This window comes from Podarcis tiliguerta (genome assembly GCF_965153285.1).
Source record: "Podarcis tiliguerta genome assembly, chromosome: 10".
NCBI classification, from domain to species: Eukaryota; Metazoa; Chordata; class Lepidosauria; order Squamata; family Lacertidae; genus Podarcis; species Podarcis tiliguerta.
In genome coordinates, this window is record NC_139543.1 from 599,426 (window position 1) to 619,161 (window position 19,736).

At 45.5% G+C, this 19,736-nt stretch overlaps 2 protein-coding genes across 9 annotated transcripts in view; one reads left to right on the plus strand and one right to left on the minus strand.

Moving 5' to 3' along the window:
• NUDT5 (nudix hydrolase 5) overlaps positions 1 to 19,736 on the minus strand; it is a 1,423,229-nt gene that overhangs the window by 565,548 nt on the left and 837,945 nt on the right. The gene's annotated exons all lie outside the window — the stretch shown is intronic.
• The window catches only part of ITPR2 (inositol 1,4,5-trisphosphate receptor type 2), a 320,952-nt gene that overhangs the window by 141,999 nt on the left and 159,217 nt on the right, over positions 1 to 19,736 (plus strand). For all 8 annotated transcript variants that reach the window (XM_083399206.1, XM_083399209.1, XM_083399210.1 and 5 more), the window contains 3 exons: positions 7,290 to 7,541; positions 15,780 to 15,905; positions 19,434 to 19,562. In XM_083399206.1, coding sequence (XP_083255332.1) covers positions 7,290 to 7,541; positions 15,780 to 15,905; positions 19,434 to 19,562 — 507 coding nt within the window. The remainder of the gene's footprint in view (positions 1 to 7,289; positions 7,542 to 15,779; positions 15,906 to 19,433; positions 19,563 to 19,736) is intronic.

Genomic DNA, 19,736 nt, shown 5'->3' on the forward strand with positions numbered 1-19,736 from the left:
TTTGTTTACTAATGGTTAACTATTACTTGTCCCACAGATGATCAAACAAATTATGGATTTTTTCTGCAGGGTGTGGTTTGTTTTACTGTTGTTCTTGTCTCCTGCCTTTTAGCATGGTGAGCATCTGTGGTGGGGTGGATGCTGTCAGGGAAAGGGAGACGGTTAGAGAGACGAGGGGGGAGAGAGGCAGTTACAGAGAGCCGAAAGAGCTCATTAGCAGTTTATCATCAGACTCAGAGGAGGAAATAGGGGGGGGGCAACCAGTCCCCAGAACGAGCTACTCACAGAACAAAGGAAGTAGGAGGCGTGCCCTGCACCGATGGGCATACTGGGGAAAAAGACGTCACAAATCTTCAGTCAAGACATCTGACTGAGATGAGCATGGACACGTTTGTTTGAACTCTTGTAACTGCTTTGAACTTTTGGTAATAAATCTACAAGACAGAAATGGCTGTGTGCCTGAAGCGTTATCTCTGCTAGTTTTGGCAGCATCCACTCCTTACAGCATGGTCTCGACTCCACTGCTGCTGAAAGCTAGTGAAGAGAGGAAATAGCCCAAGAATGGAGAAAGAGATTTCTGAGCTGAGGAAGAGAAATGCCGGACTTGAGGCCCGCGCTTCGGACTTGCAGTCCCGTCTTGAGGAAGCCAGAGCTGCTCAGAAAGGAGCCACAGGTGGGCTACTGGCAGGGGGCAAGGCTGTGTGGGTGGGAAAATTTAATGGCGATCCGGAGGCTTATCTGGATTTTAAGACGGAAATGAGATATTTTTTGGAGCTGCAAGGGGCTCAATTTGCCAACGATGCTCAGAAAGTTGCTCACATAATTAGTCATCTGTCGGGAGGGGCCAAAAGCTGCGTCAGGCCGTTGCCTCTAATAATGAAGCGCTTCGAAATCTGTCCAAGTTTTGGCAAGCGATGGACTTTATCTACGCAGATCAAAGTTTAATTGACAAGACGCAGGAGGAGCTGTTGGCTTTGAAAAAAGGCAAATACACGGTGCAAAGCTACTGGTCAGAATTCGCCATGTTTGTACACAAACTGGGATGGGACTTGGAGTCAGAGCCTGTGCAAGCGTTGTTTAAGGCTGGACTGAACACTGAAGTTAAGGACAAACTTGCTAGGGCCCCCTGTCCCAAGGATATGGATGGGTTAACGAAGGCTGCGCTTGCGTTGGGTTTGAGGCAGGAAGCCAGACAGCGGGAAAGGAAACAGGGCAAAGAAAGGTAACCACATTCCTGAATGGTAACCACATTCCTGAATGTGGTTCCATTTCAGGAATGGTAACCACATTCCTGAAATGCCGGCAGCTGCCTCAGAAGGTCAACAACTGCCAGAGCCCATAGAAATAGGCTCTGCCCGCGTGCGGGAAAGTTTGAAAACTCAACGGCCGGGCGGCAAGGAGAAAAAGGACTGGCAAGCTGCCAAGAGATGTTTTTTCTGTCAGAAAACAGGGCACTTTGCCAGAGTGTGTCCGGAGCGTCGTAACTGGCAGGGAATGGTTGGGGCCACCCAACAGACAGAGGCAGAGGCACCCAGGATTTTGGGAAACGAGGAGGCCTTGCTGGTGGTGAACCGGGGCAGCAGCCAGGCTGAAGTGACAGCGAAAGTCCTTGGCTTGGACACCCCAAAGCAAGCATAGTGTTGAAGGTGGTCTTAGAGCTCCCAAATGGCCAGGCGGTGGAGGAGTTGGCCCTAGTGGATTCAGGAGCTTCTGCATCATTTTTTAGCAAGGGGTTTGCAGCGCAGCACCAACTGAACCTGAGGCCTTTGGATTTTCCGTTGCAAGTCACTACAATTGATGGGAGAGAACTGTTGGGAGGTGAAGTGACCCATCAAATGCCTCCCATGAGGATGCGGGTGTCTACTCATTCTGAGTTCATCGCCTTTCATGTGGCCACATTGGCAGGTCCGCCTATCATACTGGGCATGAGCTGGTTGGCCTTGCACGATCCGGTGGTTTCCTGGCATCAACGGTCCCTAACGTTCGGTTCGACGCACTGCATGGAGAACTGCCTGGGCCTAGAGCAACCTCAGCGGACGGAGGCCAGGATGGCAGTAGCATGTAAAGCAGGGATGACCGAAATTCCTTCATATTATAGGGACCTACAGGACAGAGGTCGGAGGGAGAGATCAAGGAACTGAGGGACTGTATTGAGAAAAATCCAGAAAGGGAATTCATCAGGGAATCCCAGGCGGCAGCTGGGAGCCCCGTGTTCTTCGTGGACAAGAAATCGACTAACGAGAAGAGACTTGTAGTGGATTTCAGGGTCCTGAACAGCCTGACGGAACCTGTGGCCTTCCCAATGCCGCGAATCGATGACGTTCTGGCCAGGGTGCGGAAGGGAAATTTTTTTACCAAGCTGGACCTCCGGGGGGCCTACAACCTCATCACAGTGCGAGAGGGCGATGAGTGGAAGACCACCATGTTCACCCCGCTGGGGGCGTTTGAGTATCTCGTTATGCCTTTCAGCTTGCAGTGTGGAAGCCCCTGTTTCCAGGCATTCATGCATCACGTGCTAGGGCCGTTGCTGTACCGTAACTGCGTCTGCTTTTTGGACGACATGCTGGTGTACTCAGACAATGAGGAACAGCACGTAAAAGACGTATGTCAGGTCCTGAGCAAACTTAAGGAGCATCGGTTGTGGGTGAAGCTGGAGAAATGTCAGTTTCATGTGAAGGAGGTCGAGTTCCTGGGTTACAGGCTGTTGGACAAGGGTTTGGCCATGGATCCGGAGAAGGTGAAGGCGGTGGTGGAATGGGAGAGCCCTAAGACCCGGAAGGATGTTCAGCGTTTCCTGGGCTTCAGCAATTTCTACAGGAAGTTCATCAAAGGCTTCGCGAAACTGACGGCGCCCATAACGGACTGTCTTAGTGCCAAGAAGTTCCGTTGGACAGAGGCTGCACAAGAGGGGTTCGAGAAGCTTAAAAGGGTCTTCGCATCAGAGGAGCAACTGCTCCACGTCAACCCCATCAACCACTGCGAGTTGAGACGGATGCTTCTGATCGGGCGATCGGGGCGGTGTTGCTGCAGCTAGATCAAAAGGGGGAGTGGCGGCCGTGTGCTTTTTTTTCACGGAAACTGAGTAAATCGGAGCAAAACTACACTATCTATGATAACGAATTGCTTGCGATCATCGCGGCATTCAAACAATGGCAGCATTTCCTGATTGGAGCGAGGCACCAAATTTTGGTGTGCACCGACCACAAGAATTTGGAGTACTGGCGAACGGCGCGAGTGTTGTGCCAGAGACAGATAAGATGGGCAGAGTTCTTTGCCAACTTTAACTTTAAGATCCAGTATGTGCCAGGAGAACAGAATGCGAGGGCGGATGCATTGTCACGGAAACCAGAGTATCTGGCGGAAGAAGGGCCTCCGGTTGCTAGACTGATGTTCCCCGAGAGCAAGTGGATGTGTGGGGGGGCGTTGGTCAAAGATGATGAGCTGATGGGGCTGCTCAGAGAAGATGACTTTGCCAGGGAAAAGATGGGGGAGTTAAGGCAAAAGGGGGTGCCGAGGGTGGTTTCGAAGTGAAAGGGGGGCTCCTGTACTATAGGGGAGCTTTGTATGTCCCAGGTGAAAACCTTAGGAACAGGGTGCTCAAACAGCTCCACGATAGTTGCACGGCGGGGCATTTTGGGCAGCACAAAACCATGTTGCTGGTGACCAGGGAATTTTGGTGGCCCAAGGTGAGGGAAGATGTGAAGGAATATGTGAGAGGATGTGACACTTGCCAAAGGGCTAAAGGGGAAAGGGCGGCGCCCACAGGTTTACTGGAACCTTTGCCCACACCGGGAAGGCCATGGGAGGTGGTGGCGGTGGACTTCATCACTGATCTGCCCAGGTCCAAGGGAAAGACAGCGATCATGGTGGTGGTGGACCGCCTAACCAAAATGTGCCATTTTGTGGCTTGCTCGCATGCCATGACGGCAGAAGAAACAGCCAAGCTGTTCGTTGAGCACATGTTTAGGTTAGATGGGGTACCTACACGGGTGGTCTCAGACAGGGGGACTCAGTTCACCTCACGTTTCTGGCACAAGCTCATGATTTTGTTGCAAGTGGAGGTGAGCTTCACCACAGCAAGGCATCCCGAGACAAATGGGCAGGCGGAGAGATCAAATGCTGTTTTGCAACAGTATTTGCGGTGTTAGTAGTCAGAGACAGAACGATTGGGTGGACAAACTTGTTGTAGCCGAGTTTGCCTACAACAATGCAGAGAACGTTTCCACGGGGATGACTCCATTCTTTGCTAACCACGGGCGTCACCCAAGAGCATTCCCGGGTAGGGGGGTGGAGACGTGGAGTGTGCTGGCAGCAGAATGTTTTGCAGAGGAAATGGAGGCACTGCACCTACAACTTCAGTTGAACTTGGAAAGGGCCAAGGAAATTTACAAGAGGGAGGCTGACAAGCGTCGACAACCAGGGGAAGTCATCCGGGTTGGGGACAAGGTGTGGTTGTCCACGCAAGGGCTGCCCTGGAAGGGAGGTTGCAGGAAGCTCAAACCTAGGAGGGTGGGGCCATTTGAGGTAATCCAGCAAATCAACCCGGTGGCATTCAAATTAAGGTTGCCAGAGAGCATGAGAATCCATCCGGTGTTTCACAGGTCACTGCTGTCCCCCTACAGGGAAGGGGGAAGGAGGCAGGGTAGTGGGGATGGGGAACTCCCACCACCCAAAATGGAGGAAAGGGAGCAGTGCAACGAGGTGACAGAAATACTGGATTCTTGCTGGAGTGGGGAACAGTTAGAGTATCTGGTGGCGTGGGAAGGGGCCCCGAGTTCAGAGAATACCTGGGTCCCAGGAAAGCTGTATCACCGATGAGGGCTTAGTGGAGGAGTTTCACAATTTTTTCCCTGACAAACCCAAACCCCGAGGTAGGTTTTTTTCAACAGGTGTTTGAGACAATGGACGATGAGGGGACGGTCGAGTCTCCCAAACGGGAGAGGGCCTTTGAGGAGGGGGTGGATGTCAGGGAAAGGGAGACAGTTGGAGAGGTGGGGAGGGGAGAGGCAATTACAGAGAGCCGAAAGAGCTCATTAGCAGTTTATCATCCGATTCAGAGGAGGAAATAGGGAGGGGGCAACCAGTCCCCGGAACGAGCTACTCACAGAACAAAGGAAGTAGGAGGCGTGCCCTGCACCAATGGGCATGCTGGGGAAAAAGACGTCACAAATCTTCAGTCGAGACATCTGACTGAGATGAGCATGAACGCGTTTGTTTGAACTCTTGTAACTGCTTTGAACTTTTGGTAATAAATCTACAAGACAGAAATGGCTGTGTGCCTGGAGCGTTATCTCTGCTAGTTTTGGCAGCATCCACTCCTTACAGATGCTGTGTTTGCCTGTGACATCAAGTCATAGTTAACCAAACCAAGGCAACAAACCATGGCTTCAGATCATAGTTTCTTGGCAGGAAACAAACCAAATTGGGCTAACAAACCATGGCTTAATAAAACATGGCCTAACATGTGGAAACCAGGCCACTGTTTTTACCGTTCTAAAAGGTAGAAAATAAGTTTGAATTCATGTAAAAATAGCTAGCTAATAAGAATAATGGACAAAAAAGCAATTCACACGTATTTATTTGCCATTTTTGGATTGTCTGTAGATGGAGTAGTTAATGACAGAAGTTTTTAAGTGGATTTTGAACCTCATCAGTCATGACTGGAGTGAGGGAATAAGTCATCCCTTCCCATCTCCAGATGCACCTATGTGTGTTGTTATTATGAGGCATAAAAGGTAACTACAGAAATACTGTTAGATGGGTCCCTCCCTATTTAATTTTGAACATATCAGAGCGTAAATCTTCAAACCTTCAGCTCTGAAAGTGGCTTATTCTAACTATGAAGCAAGATGTTACGTGTGTTTTTTTATACAATGGGTTTTGGCCCAAAGGTCCCTAAAGCTACGAACAGCATGTTGAATTGAAATAACTATACAAGAAAAGTATAAAGAATGCAATCAAAATAATATAAAATAGTAAAATCATAAAATACTCATCAATCATACTGTATATGTGTTGGGAACACCAATTAACACTGCAGCAAAAGCCCTGAAAAATCAACAATCAAGCCACTCCATATCTCATTGTGGGTGTATACACTCCCCTCCTGTTTCTCACCTGAGGGGGACACATTTCACCAACAGGCTGTCCCCCTGGAGCAGAAACTGTCTCCCACTGCAGGGACAAAATACTCAGCAGACAGAATCCTCATTAGCACAACCTGGAGAAGAGGAAAAAGATAATAAAACCAGATAAATGCAATAAAAACAGTAAAATAAAATAAAAACTTAAAATACAAGAACAGAAGAGCCAACTATTTGATTATGATCAAATTAGCATCTGGATTAGCACAGAGATGGACTCAAACTGCAAGAGGAGCATTGCACTGAACTAGAATATTGTTCCATATCCTGCCTGACAATGGCTCTGCAGGGTTTCAGACAGGAGTCTTTCCAAACTGTATCTGGAGATTCCAGGGATGGAGTCTGGGACTCCAAGGCAGGTGCTCTACCACTGTGCTACATTCCTTTCTTCTAAATTATATTTTTCTAAAGAAAATATAGTTGCAGGGATAAAATAGTTTTAACCAGCCTTCAAAAATACAACTATGAAGTAAAGAAATCTGGTGAGTTCTATTGGGGAGTGAATTTCTGCACTGCAGACCTACAGCTAAAAAAGCCCTGCTCTTTGGCCATAAATCTGGTATTTGATGGAACAGGCAGTCAGAAGTGTATTTCGTATGTACACTGCAGAATTCAGTCCTCTGAAAAGGTACTAGCTGGCTTCAGAACATCTCAATCCAAGGACGAAAGAAGAAAGTGGACCAAGCAACACCTGCGGCAATAGGGTTTACCGACAAGTGACTTGGAGGAATTAGAGCCAAAGCTTAAGCTTTCCATCCTCAGCTTGATTCTCTTAAGCAAGCATGCTGCCTTGTCACTCACACACACCATGTGCTGTTGGGTTGTGTGCACGCTGCATGATGTATGCAAGTGACACAAGTACGCTGCATGGTGTGTACGAGTGAGGTGAGTACATAGTGCAGCATGCGTGCACAGTCACCGTGAAATTTTGAGGGGCCCTCGGTCCCCTGCCCCCCAGTTGGTGCCCTTGCTCTTAAGTGGTCCCCAGGAAAACTTGTTGCTTATAAATGTTATATATTACACAGTTATATTGTGCTTTATGTGATGCGTAGAAGATTAATGTGTGTGTGTGTGTGTGTGTATCGAGGTGGGGTGGGGGACTGAACTATTTAAACAGATTCAAAGTATTTCTTGTTATAATTTCAGCTAGTTAATGGGGGTGAAGACGTGCTGGTGTTTTACAATGATAGAGCATCATTTCCAATCCTCCTCCAAATGATGTGCTCTGAGCGGGATCGAGTGGACGAAAGCGGCCCTTTGGTTTACCACATCACCCTGGTGGAACTGCTAGCAGCATGTACAGAAGGGAAGAACGTTTACACTGAAATAAAATGTAACTCCCTTCTTCCACTAGATGACATAGTGAGAGTGGTGACTCATGATGACTGCATACCTGAGGTAAGCCAGACTTTACGGCATGCGAAGCATTGTTGTTGTTGTTATAATATTATTAATTTATATAATTTAATATTATTAAAGATTTCTTAGTTTACAAAAATACGTGCATTGTCCCTTTTTTCAAGTTGTGTTTTCTACTGATCAGTTTCATTTGTTGTGAGATGTTAGTGTTGCATACAGTGTTAGGTTAGGAAGAAAAGAGGGGGTTTTAGACCACATTCTAGTCCATTGGGTGGGGTTTATTTCATAGCCTATGGCGTCCTCCCATTGTTTTTTGATTACGTCAAGGGGGTTTGTGGGATTTGGGAGCAGTGTTTTGTATATTGTGGATGCCACCCCCTTGCTGTGTCCCTCTGGTGAGGAGGAGGTTTCCGAAGGTTGTCAAGGGCATGGTTGCTGCTGGTTTTACTAGTGGATTGTTTAAGAAGGCAGTGTGTTAGCCAGGGCATTTGGGTGTCCCTTGTTTGTCTTGTATTTCTTGTGTCAATATGGGTTTGTTATTTTTGTAGAAGTCTGCTAGGTGGGATAAGCCTTTGGCTTGTCAGGTTTTTACCTGGAAGTTTTGTGCTGCGTGGTGGAATAGTAGGTGGTGAGCCCAGGGGGTTTAGTGGGGATGGGGTTGGGGACAGTTTACCTGCTTCTTTCTTCCATTCTTTAAGCATGGTCTGTGTTAACCTGTTTAGTGATGTGGGGATTTTCCTTTGTTTGAGAGGAATGGGTATCCTGGGGTGGGGGTATTTTCAATTGTGTCTCTCTCCAGGTGTACCCATTGTTTTGTCTCGTCTTCTAGAATGTAGCGTACTTGCTTAGCGATGTAATATGATTCTATGTTGGGGATTCCCCATCCTCCTCCTGAAGAGGGGAGGTGCAGGTATTTGGGGCTTATTCTTGTTTTTGTGTGTGAGAAGATAAATGAGTGTATTTTTTTCTGCCATTTGCGAAGTTGGGCTGGGGGAATCCAGATTGGGAGGGTTTGGAATAGGTAGGTTAGTTTTGGGAGGGTGATCCTTTTGATCATGGCTATTTTGTCTGTGAGAGTGAAGTTGGTGTTGTTCTATCCCCTCAAGTCTTTGTTGATTTGTCGCCATAAGGGGTTGTAGTTGTGGCTGTATAGTTTGTAGAGGTTTATGATTATTTGTACCCCTAGGTATCTGAACTTGGTGTGGCAAAGTTTTAGCTTGGTGGTGTTGGTGAATTCTTTTTGGGTTTGGGGAGGTGGGGTGTTGAAGCACATAGCCTCAGATTTTGCCAAATTTAACTGTAGGCCCGACACCATTGAAATGTGTTGAGTTCTCTGGTTAGGGTGGTTGCTGTGTTTATGGGGTCTGGTGTTGTAACCATTAGGTCATCTGCAAATTTATAGGTTCTGCCTTTTATTTCCACTCCCTTGATGTCTGTGGCTGCTCGGATTCGGATTGCTAAGGGTTCCAGAGCCAAGATAAATAAGAAGGGAGACAGTGGGCATCCTTGTTTTGTGCCTCTTTGGATTGCTATAGTATTAGAGTCCATATTGTTAGTTCTGTATTTTGCTGAGGATTGGGAGTATATTTGAGGATTTGTAGGAAGTTGGGGCCAAATTTCATGTTAGTTAGTACTGCTAATATGTATTTCCACTCTAAGCAATCAGAAGCTTTGAGGATGTCTAGGGACATAGTTGTCAGTGGGAATTTAGTTGCCTTGCTGTGTTCGATCAGGTTCAGTAGTTTCCTGATGGGGTCTGTTATATTGCGGCCAGGAACAAAGCCAATCTGGTCTGGGGCTATTAACTTGTGTAGGAAGTTTTAGGCGGTTGGCCAAGATTTATGTGAATATCTTGTAGTCTTGGTTTATTAATGAGATTGGATGGTATGATTCTACTTTGAGGCTGTCTCTCAGTTGTTTTGGGATGGAGACTATTTTGGAGTGGGTCCAGGTTTAGGGGATGGGCCCCCCTTTTATGATGTCATTGAATAGGCGGGTCATGTAGGGCATCAGGGGTTCTTTGAATTTCCTATAAAAATTTGCTGTGAAGCCTGGGGCTTTGTGTGGTTTCAGGTTTTTGAGGACCATATCTATTTCCTCTGGGATGATAGGATGGTCCATGAATTCCTGTTCCTCATCAGTTAAGGTAGACATGGTCAGTCCTGCTAGGAATTTTCTGATTTCCTTCTCAGGTGGGTTATGGGAGGTGTATAGGTTGCAGTAGAATTCTACAAATTCTGAGGTTATTTCTTTGGGGGAGAATGTTATGTTGCCGTCTTTTTTTGGTGATGCTGTGTGTTCTTGTTTTGAGTGCTTTTTTCCTACATCTATTTGCTGGTAGTCTAGAGTTTTCCCCTCCATATTCATAGAAGCATTGTTTAGAGTGCAATGCTGATCATTGTTTTGTTGATTTCTAGGGAGTCTAGTTCTCTCCTTTTCTGTTCTATAAGTTTGAGGAGTTTTTTAGATCCTGTTTGTATGTAGCTTTCTCTTTTATGCAAGCTCCTCTGGTGACCGCTTTCATTGCGTCCCATAGGAGAGGGGCTGTTATATTATCTACATAATTTTCTTTGAAGTAGTTTTGGAGTGTTTTTTGTGAGACTATCTCTAATTAGTTTATTTGTGGTTAGGATGGGACTGAAGGACCATGATGGGATGGTTTCTGTTTCTTCTCCTATTTTAAGGGTAACTTTTACTGGGGCATGATCTGTGATTTTAATGCTACCTATGTTTGTTGATTCAACCAAGGGGATCAGACCTTGTGTGAGCAGAATGCTATCTACGTAGTCTGGACACTGTGCTGTGGTACCCGGACTGGAATGTGTGGCTGGTGTCTCCCAGGTTTTCTTTACCCCATATGTCATAGAGACATTTTTTAGCATTTTAAGCAATTTGTAAGAGTCCCTAATTGTTTGGGTTAAAGAGTGTGTGTGTGGGGGGGGGGGGTAGATTACAGAAAGTAGCCTATATGTTGTTATATAGGTGTTTATTTGGGGTATCTTGGACTATCTGGTGTCTAACTGATTGGTCCTGGGTCTCAGCTGGCACGGAGGGCCTTTTTTAAGAACAGGCTGTCCTTCCTGTTGTTTGCGATAGGTAGTGGTCAGTGAGATGGTGTTAAGCATCTTTGTGATGCCTATGTTGGGTATAAGATTTATACGCAATGTTGTCAGTGTTATTAACAACATCATTGGTATGTTGGGGTGGGGATATGGGTATTGGTACGCTCTGGCACTATCATTGTGCTGGTTGTGTGTCAGATTTTAGCCTGTTTGTGGATTGATTTATTGAGGTTGGGGTATTGTTTTAGTTGGTACGGGTTTCTTTCTTTGTTTTCCTTTTTCCTATTGTTTTTTCTATTGTTTGTTGCCTTTGTGTGGTAAAGGAGGAGACGGAAAGGTTGGGGGGTCCATTTTTGTATGTGTGGTTCTTTTTGTGTTATGGGTGGAGTCCTTAGAGCAGGAGCAGGGTGCTGAGAGTGTGAGTTGTGGGTTGTTGGGGAGTGGGGAATGTTGTTTTATGTTCAAGACTATCAAATTGTTTATCAATAGCCTTCCTTCAGCTGTGTAGGTATTGTATTGCTCTAATTCTGTTTAGAAACATGGAGTATACACCCAGAGAAGCTGCATGGTCTCTGTTTCCAGTGTTGCACAGCATTTTAAAATTGTTTCCTGACAAGGACCTTGTCCTTTCAAAAAGAAGCACCATGTCTGTATTCTTTGAGAATATGAAAATTTCAGTATATGCACGAGTTTAATTCTTAAACTAAAACTTGAATAAAATGAGGTATTAAAGCAGAATAACCTTTGACTTTATTGACTTTAACTTTTTAGTTAAGGTAAAGGTAAAGGGACCGCTGACCATTAGGTCCAGTCGTGACCAACTCTGGGGTTGCAGCGCTCATCTCGCTTTATTGGCCGAGGGAGCCGGCGTACAGCTTCCGGGTCATGTGGCCAGCATGACTAAACCGCTTCTGGCAAACCAGAGCAGCGCACGGAAACGCCGTTTACCTTCCCACCGGAGTGGTACCTATTTATCTACTTGCACTTTGATGTGCTTTTGAACTGCTAGGTTGGCAGGAGCAGGGACTGAGCAACGGGAGCTCACCCCATCATGGGAACTTGAACCGCTGACCTTCTGATTGGCAAGTCCTAGGCTGTGTGGTTTAACCCACAGCGCCACCTGTGTCCCTTAACTTTTTAGTTACTTTGCTATTAAAGGGAAAACTGCTACTCATAAAGACAAATTGTAAATGAACTTTCAGCTTGGACTGAAGCTGAACACTGAGGAAAATGTGTACATAACAGCAGCATTAACTTTAACCTGGGTTAAAAATTATCTTACTGGTGCTCTCTTGAAATAAGTACATTTCATTCAGTCCTTGTTTTTGGAAGACGAACATGCTCTGTTCTAACTTCCAATTTGAGTGCCACACTTCCATTTTCCTAGTGAGGGAAGGTGGGCTGGGCGGCAAGCAAGCAGGCAAGGAATGTCGCCACCCCCCAAGCCTGCTCCTGCTTGCAGGCAAGTAGAGGTGGGATCGGGCTGCTCTGCTGGGGAGGTGCAGGCTCCATCACACTTTCCATTGAGGAGTTTGTGGCTGCACTCCCCTCAAGGGAGAAGTTTAAAGGAGTCCCCACCTCCGCATCAGATCCCCTGCAACCCCATGAAGGCAGCCAGGCTGAATAGTTGCTGGGGTTGGGGAAGGTGGCGGCAGCCCAGAAGCTGCACCTGAGAGCCCCTGCACCACCTGAAGGCAGCCAGGTGCTCAGCCCGCTCCCACTCCTACTGGCATGCAAGCAGGAGTGAAGATGGGGATCTCTCAGCGCGAAGCCTCCACTCCACTTCTGCAGTGGTGATTCAAGTTATACAGGGTGAGTCTTTTAAAAGAGGCCCTGTGGAACATGTGTACTCTGTATCCACAGGGCCTCCTTTAAAGGACTCACCCTGAAGTAGATGACCACAAAAGGGCAGGGGGTTACTATTGAAAGTGGATGGGGAGATACATTTATGTAGGTATATTCTTCTTCTTCTTCTTCTTCTTCTTCTTCTTCTTCTTCTTCTTCTTCTTCTTCCTATTATTATTAGTTTGGGGGGGAAGGAGAGAAAAGAAAAGACAGATAAAGGAGGTGGATGGAGGGGGTAGGAAATTTAAGAGTAAAGGAAAAAGGAAAGGAAAAAGGAAAAACAAACAGAAAGAAAAAACAAAAAACTGAAGATGTTGAGGTGGTGCTGTATGAAAGTAGTATTTATATATATCAAATAGTAAAAGTGTCAAGTTGTGGGTGAACATATCAGACGACACAGCGATTCTTCAAACAGCTCTTCTTTATTCTGAGGCCAGAACTGAACTGAACTGAAGGGCTCAGTCAGCCTGCTTATATAGTGCTCCAGTACCTTGTTACTGTAACAACTTTCTAAAACTATCCAATCACTGAATGTCACTTTCGATCCTTCATTTGCATAACTATCTACAGTATCCCCCTGCTGGCCCAGGGTGAGAACTTCAGTACATAACAAAAAGTAAAAATAAAAAGTATATAGAAAACCCCTTTAAGGGGGAAAATAAAATAGAATTATATATGTATATATGTATTCTCTTTAAAGAGAAAAAGGAAAGGGGAAGGGGGGAGGGAAAAAGAGGGGAAGATAACAATAGCAATCACAATAATGTAGAAAAAAAGTTTAGTTTTGTTTTTGTTGTTTTAAAAAAGGAGGCTGGTAATAAAGGGCGGGCAGGAGGAGGAAGGACACCCCACAAAAAAGGACTCTTTTAAAATTTTTATTCTATTTTCTTTTCCCACTATTTAATTTAAAAAATGGGGGCGGAGGGGAGTCAGGGCTGAAGTGGCGGTCCCAGGAAGTGGCCTCTGTTGGTTCAGGGCTCCTTTATGGGCACCACCATTTTAATTCTTGAGAGTTAGAAAAATGGAGGTAAAAAAATTGAGGGGGGAAATGTATTAAAAATACATTAAGGAAATTAAGGAAAATGATTTTTTTTTATAAAAATGATTTGGATCCTGTTTCCATTTCCAGCTGCCAGTGGCACCCCTCTGTCAGCAGGAGAGGGCCAACGCAGTGCCCGTCTTCTCCCGGGGTGATTCCCTTAGTGCGGCTCCCCTATGGGTCCCTGCCCACTTCCCTTGCTCCAGTCACTAGAGAGGTTGGATCTGGTTTGGACTGGGCTGCGCACTTCTATGCGGCCTCCCTGACTCTCCCAGTCCCATCCTACCCCTCTTTCTTGATTACTACTGTCAAATGGCAGTGGTGGTTGCTCATGAGTAACCAGGCAGGACTCCGACCTGTCTTTAACAGGTTTTATTTTGGTGCAAAACTATTTACAGTGCAGAACCATCAGTTCATGTCTGCCTCAATCACTAGCAGAATCTGGGAGTGGTCGTTTCCAGGTCCTCCCCCGACATAAGAGCTTAGTCACCCCCAGCCTTTTCCTTCCTCCTTTGCGTTTTATGCCTCTGCGCAAGGTGGGTGACGGAAGATGCGTGCTTCCCTCCTGACCGGCTTGGCAAGGATCGGTGCCGAGGCTTCCAGCAGCATCCCTCTAGCCCTTTCCCCTCCTTTACCCGGGAGGTGGGGCTTTCCCCAGCCTCCGACTGACGAGGTGCAGCGCTGGGACTCCCAACAGCAACCTCTGGTCCCTTCCCTCTTCCCCACTGGAGGCGTGGCTTTCCTCACCGCAGGAAGAGGAACTGCTTCGCAAGCTTTTCAGAGGTTCCCTGTATCCCAACGGCCCCTTTGCCTCCCTTCCCTGTTCCAATGGCAGGCCCCTGACAGCTACAATGGCGGTTGCCGTGACGGTGGAAGCTGGCAAGTGAAGCATAATTATAAGAATATTTTCAGTGCCTGTTTTTAAAAACAAAAACAAAAAAATGCCAGGCTGAAAACGGGCTTCTATTGTGCGTTAAACTGTTATTAACAAAGAAGTAAATCAAGACATTTCTTATTGAATGAAACAATGAAGTGGTGATTCCCTTGCTCTACACCACACACTAATGTGGCACCAGGTTGTAATTTCAGAACAGGAACAGGAAATAATACAAGCAATTGTGTTTTGCCACTTAAACTAAGGTCAGGCTGCCATTTTGTGCTATTAAGTGTCTTTGTACAAAATAGATATAGGCCTTGGATGTGTCAATACTCCAATTCCTAAACATTTCTTAAGTATATTAAGAGACAGGAACAAGGCAGGGAATAGCAGTTGTGCTGATATACAATTAAAAAATAAAACTATTGCTAAAGAAGCACAAGGAGATTGTGGTGAGGTTGAATTCTTTGCATCTGACTTCACTGTAGAAGACTGAAATTCCATATTGAAACATACATGTTGACCTCCTTTCACTTCCATAGATGGTTGCCTTAATAATTTCCACTATGTGCATGCAGTTCCATAATATTGAAGTTCTCTGGGTGACTTAAAATAAATACTACAAATCAGGGTAAATATAAAATGCAACCTAAAATTATCAAATGAGAAATTTTAAAGGACCGATGTTTGTATTGTTTTTTTAGATATGTTGTAAGCTGCCCAGAGTGGCTAGGGAAACCCAGTCAGATAGGTGGGGTATAAATAGATAAAACAATAACAATAATACCAATAATAATAATATCAAAACCAAGTAAATGCCACAAATACAAGAGTTCACAACAGTCCCAAGATTAAAATCAAAGATTTTAAAAATGAGAGCTCCGGAATACTAAAGTTGCTTAGAAGACCGGGGTAAATAAAAAGGGTAAGACCCAGTTCCAGAAGGACCACAAAGATGGTGCCAGTGAGTCTTCCTGGGAAGATAGCTTTATAACCTCAGAGCTACCACAATAAAGGATGAGGGTGTGTTCCTGTGGTATCCAAATAGGATCTTAAGGTTTGGTTTGGTAAATACAGCAAAAGATGGTCTTTCTGATAACCTGGTCCCAAAGCATTTAGGGCCCTGAAGGTTAAAGCCAGCACTTCAAATTGTGCTGGGAAATGCACTGGGAAATTGTGCTGGGAAGTGCAGCTGTCAAATCTTAATATGGTCAGACTTCTGAGTCTTCTTGACTGTGAGCTGGTTCACACATAAAGCTGTGCCAATCCCAATATTTATATTGCAAATATTTGGGCTCTTGGAGAAGAGATGGTGTCAGTTTTGCTCCTCTGGTCTGCATTTTTGTTGTAAGCCATTACATGCCAACCAGCTCAGTATTTTATGGACTACAAGAAAATACATATGTAGTGACTTCGGCTTACTTGATTCATTTTAAAAAAATATTATGTTCCAGGTAAAGATAGCATATGTGAACTTTGTCAATCATTGCTATGTAGACACTGAGGTGGAAATGAAGGAAATCTACACCAGTAACCACATCTGGAAACTATTTGAAAACTTTCTTGTTGATATGGCAAGGGTAAGTGTTATGAATCATTAAATATTGATTAATATTGAATCATTAATAATCTTTATTAAAGGCAGTGGGCTGGAGTTTTATGTTTCTGTTTTAAGTTAAATTTATGTTTATTTTTTCATGAGTCACTGGAATGAGGGACCTACAATGTGGGGTGCCAGATGGGCTGTGGCCCCAGGTACGTATTAATGAGGGGGTGCAAAGCAGGTGCCCCCACGCAGACACCCCCAGCACAACGTGGCCTGGCACTTCTCTCCTGACGTTGGAGGAACCAATACCCACAGAGAGGAGCACTGGGCTACTCTGTGTTGAGGGCGCAGAGTATTTGCCAAAGCTAACAATTAGAAAAGCAAGTGCTTACATATTTTCGGTGGCTCCATAAAGTTCTTAAGTGACAGTTCAAAGTAGAGATGAAATTTCTCAGTCCTTCTGGTGCCTCAGTTATGCCTTAGCTGAACTTAGACTCCAGTATCTGAGTAGCATGAATTCAACCCAGCCCTCTTGCTTATACAGCAGGAAAGCCAGTGTGCCTCTGTGTGCATTTTTTATTACCAGTTTGAGGGTTGGGGGTGTCCCCCCCCCCGGCTACTGTCTTTTAATTTGTGTTCACACATGTCTTCAGGAAGCCCTCAGGTAAACCCACTGAACACTTTCATGCATCACTTTTGAAGCTGCTGGTTAGTTGAAACTACAGAGCATACTTTTATTACTCTGAAGGATTTTCTGTGCTTTAACATGTCCAATTTACAGAGGGCAGCTTTTCCTCCCCTCCCCCCATCTAATATGTTTGTCATGAAAGATTGTGCACTCCTAAACTGGCACAGCATCATCCTCCCAAGAGGAATATCCACAGACCTTCTTTGGCCTCAGGTGTAGAATTAGCACAAGTGGCACAATGCAAAGGTCTGTTGCCAAAATCCATATTGACCATTTAGCAAACATGACTGATGTTGCCTTGCATCAAGTTATTGTGATGCTTGAGGTCACTTATTTGTAAAGTAAAGTAAGAGAAAATTATTCCTAACTATCAGGGGACTGCCATCAGAACGGGGAAAGGAGGCGGGGGATACAGGGAACCTCCACCAATTCTGAGAAGCAGCTCCTCGTCTGGCAGTAGGGAAAGCCACACCTCCAGTGGAGCAGAGGGGAAAGGAAGTAGCCTGGTGGAGGGAAGGCTCGAAGATGCTACTGAGAGCCCAAGCGCCTCACCTAGCACGGCTGGCCAGGAGACACACACGCTTCTGTTGCTCTGCTTGCGCAGAGGGGTGAAACATAAGGAGGGGAGGCAGAGATTTGGGGTGTCCAAGTTCTTACGTTGGGGGAAAAGCCGGAAGGGGCCACTCCCAGAATCTGCTAGTGGCTGAGACGGTCATGGACTTTGGGGTTATGCACTGTAAATAGTTTGCACCAAAATAAAGCCTGTAAAAGACAGGTCGGAGTCCTGCCTCACAAGCAACCATCACCAGTATCTGGCACTAACTTTCAGTGGTATCATTTAATTCACCCCAAAGTGTGTGTGTTTCCAGTGGCGTAGCGTGGGTTGTCAGCACCCGGGGCAAGGCAAGTAATTTGCGCCCCCTAACCCGGGGCAAGGCAAGTAATTTGCACCCCCCCCCGCTCCCTCCCCCAGATAGTCCCTCGCTCTCTCTCCGCACTGCACCGCACGCCTGGCACCCTCCCCTCCACAGTGGGCGGCGACCCGGCGGCTCGGATCGGATTCGCACAGCCAGCACTGCAGTGAGAGAGAGTGAGTGAGCCAGGTAGGGGCAGAGAGCTGCGAGTGCGAGCGCCCCCCCCCAGATGTTGCGCCCGGTGCGGCCGGCCCCCCTGCACCCCCTACGCTACGCCACTGTGTGTTTCTCTTTGAAAGCATTTCTAGTAGCTGTCTGATAACATTCCTTCTATTTCTCTGTTCCTTGTTTTTCTTGCTACCCAGCCCATCCATTAGAGTAGAATGTCAAAAGTGCTCTTTTCTATTCTATTTTCATGGAGCCTTGTGTGGTTCGAGCTACCCAAGCCTTCTAGATTACTGAGCTTATTTATTCAGAGAAGCAGGGAGGGGAGTTATTTTAGATGGAGGCACAGACCATATGTTTTGAATACATAACTTTTACCTTGCTTTCAGGACTTGGAGTATGCGTTTAGCATCAAGAATGAATGTTGCAAAAGCTCCCCAATCATTTAGAGATAGGACCCTTCAGTTGCTGCTGCTCTATGTGTTTTTCCCTTATTGCTTTCAGATACTGCCTGTCCTTAGCAAATCAGGAAGACTTTATTGAGAGAAAGTTTCTCCTCAGGCGCATCAGAATATTTTGTGCCTTGATATCCTTACTCTTTATGTTTACTCAGAGCCCTAATCCCTTAAGCATGGCATCCTCTCAGTGTGTGTGAGAGAGTGTGCACATATCCTAAGAAGGGCATCACATGTTTTATTGGGAAGTACAGTGGTCCAGGGCAGAAGAATCTTTTGTGGCACAACTTCATACCTTCAGTAGCAGTCAAGCTCTATAATAAACTTAAAGTTTTCACAGTTTTGGAGCACATGCAATTCAGTAATAGCTGGGGAGTTTCATTTGCCCAGTCTATAAGGAGAGACCTTCACTTGATCTAGATCATAGGAGCCAACTCTAGGGGCCAATGCCCTTTCATCCCCCCCCCCAATGAAATATTTGAGGGGGACTACAAGTTGATGAACATTGTTGTTCAAATGGTGTGTGTTTTGTGATCAATTATGTGGGGCACCTCCCACCAATATTTTATTCAAGTTGGTACTCCTGACCTAAATAGTTTGTTTTTAGTTATGTGTTCTGCTCACTACTGTGCAGAAAATTGCACATCTGTTGCATGTATTTAGTTCCAACAGTGCATCCACAACTGACCTCTCATATGATGAAGGCACATCCAACCCTTTTTAGCAGCTGCTTTCTAACAATTTGTGAACAGACAGCCAGGTCTTCCTTTGTGGCTGTAAGTATGGCACTGTATCATTCTACAGAGGTGGAAATCTCCCAGGTGTCTTGTTACAGAAGAACGGCCTCTTAGATCTTGTAGCTCATAAATGAATAGTTTACTTAAAAAGCAGGAACAGATGATAAATTTCAGTTATCTGGCAGGATGTCATAGAACTCCATGCAGACTGAGAAATGGAAGACATCCTTGTGCCATTAACCCTTCTGTACCATCACTATACGTGTTTTGTTTCTTCCTTTTCTTCCTTTTGAATTATCCCTTTTTTGTTGTCTTCTTTTTAACATTTTCCTTATTTATTTTTTTAGAAAAAGCAGAATAGGAAGCCAAGCACATGTGTTCATGATAACTGAAAATTTGTTTTAAATGTAAAAAAGTGACTCATGTTAGTGATCTGAACCCTGGGAAATGGAGCTTTATTGTTCCATGTTTGGTATCACCTACTGTATAAGGAGGGGTGGTGGTTTTTTGCTTTTGTTTTACATTGAATAAAAATGGGGGGATGTGATGGATGGGAGCTGCTGTTTTCACACATTCTTCATGCAGTTCCTCTGTCTGCTCTAGGTTTGTAACACAACCACGGACAGAAAACATGCAGATGCATCTCTGGAGAAGTATGTCACAGAATCAGTAATGAGCATAGTGAGTGGTTTCTTCAGTTCTCCATTTTCAGACAACAGCACAAGCCTCCAGGTAAAGACTTAGAATCATAGAATTTTCCAGACCCTTGATCATTTTGGTTGCCCTCCTCTGCATATGCTCCAGCTTGTCAACACTCTTCTCAAATTGTGGTGCCCAGAATTGGACATAGTATTCCAGGTGTGGTCTGACCAAGGCAGAATAGACTGGTGCTATGACTTCCCTTGA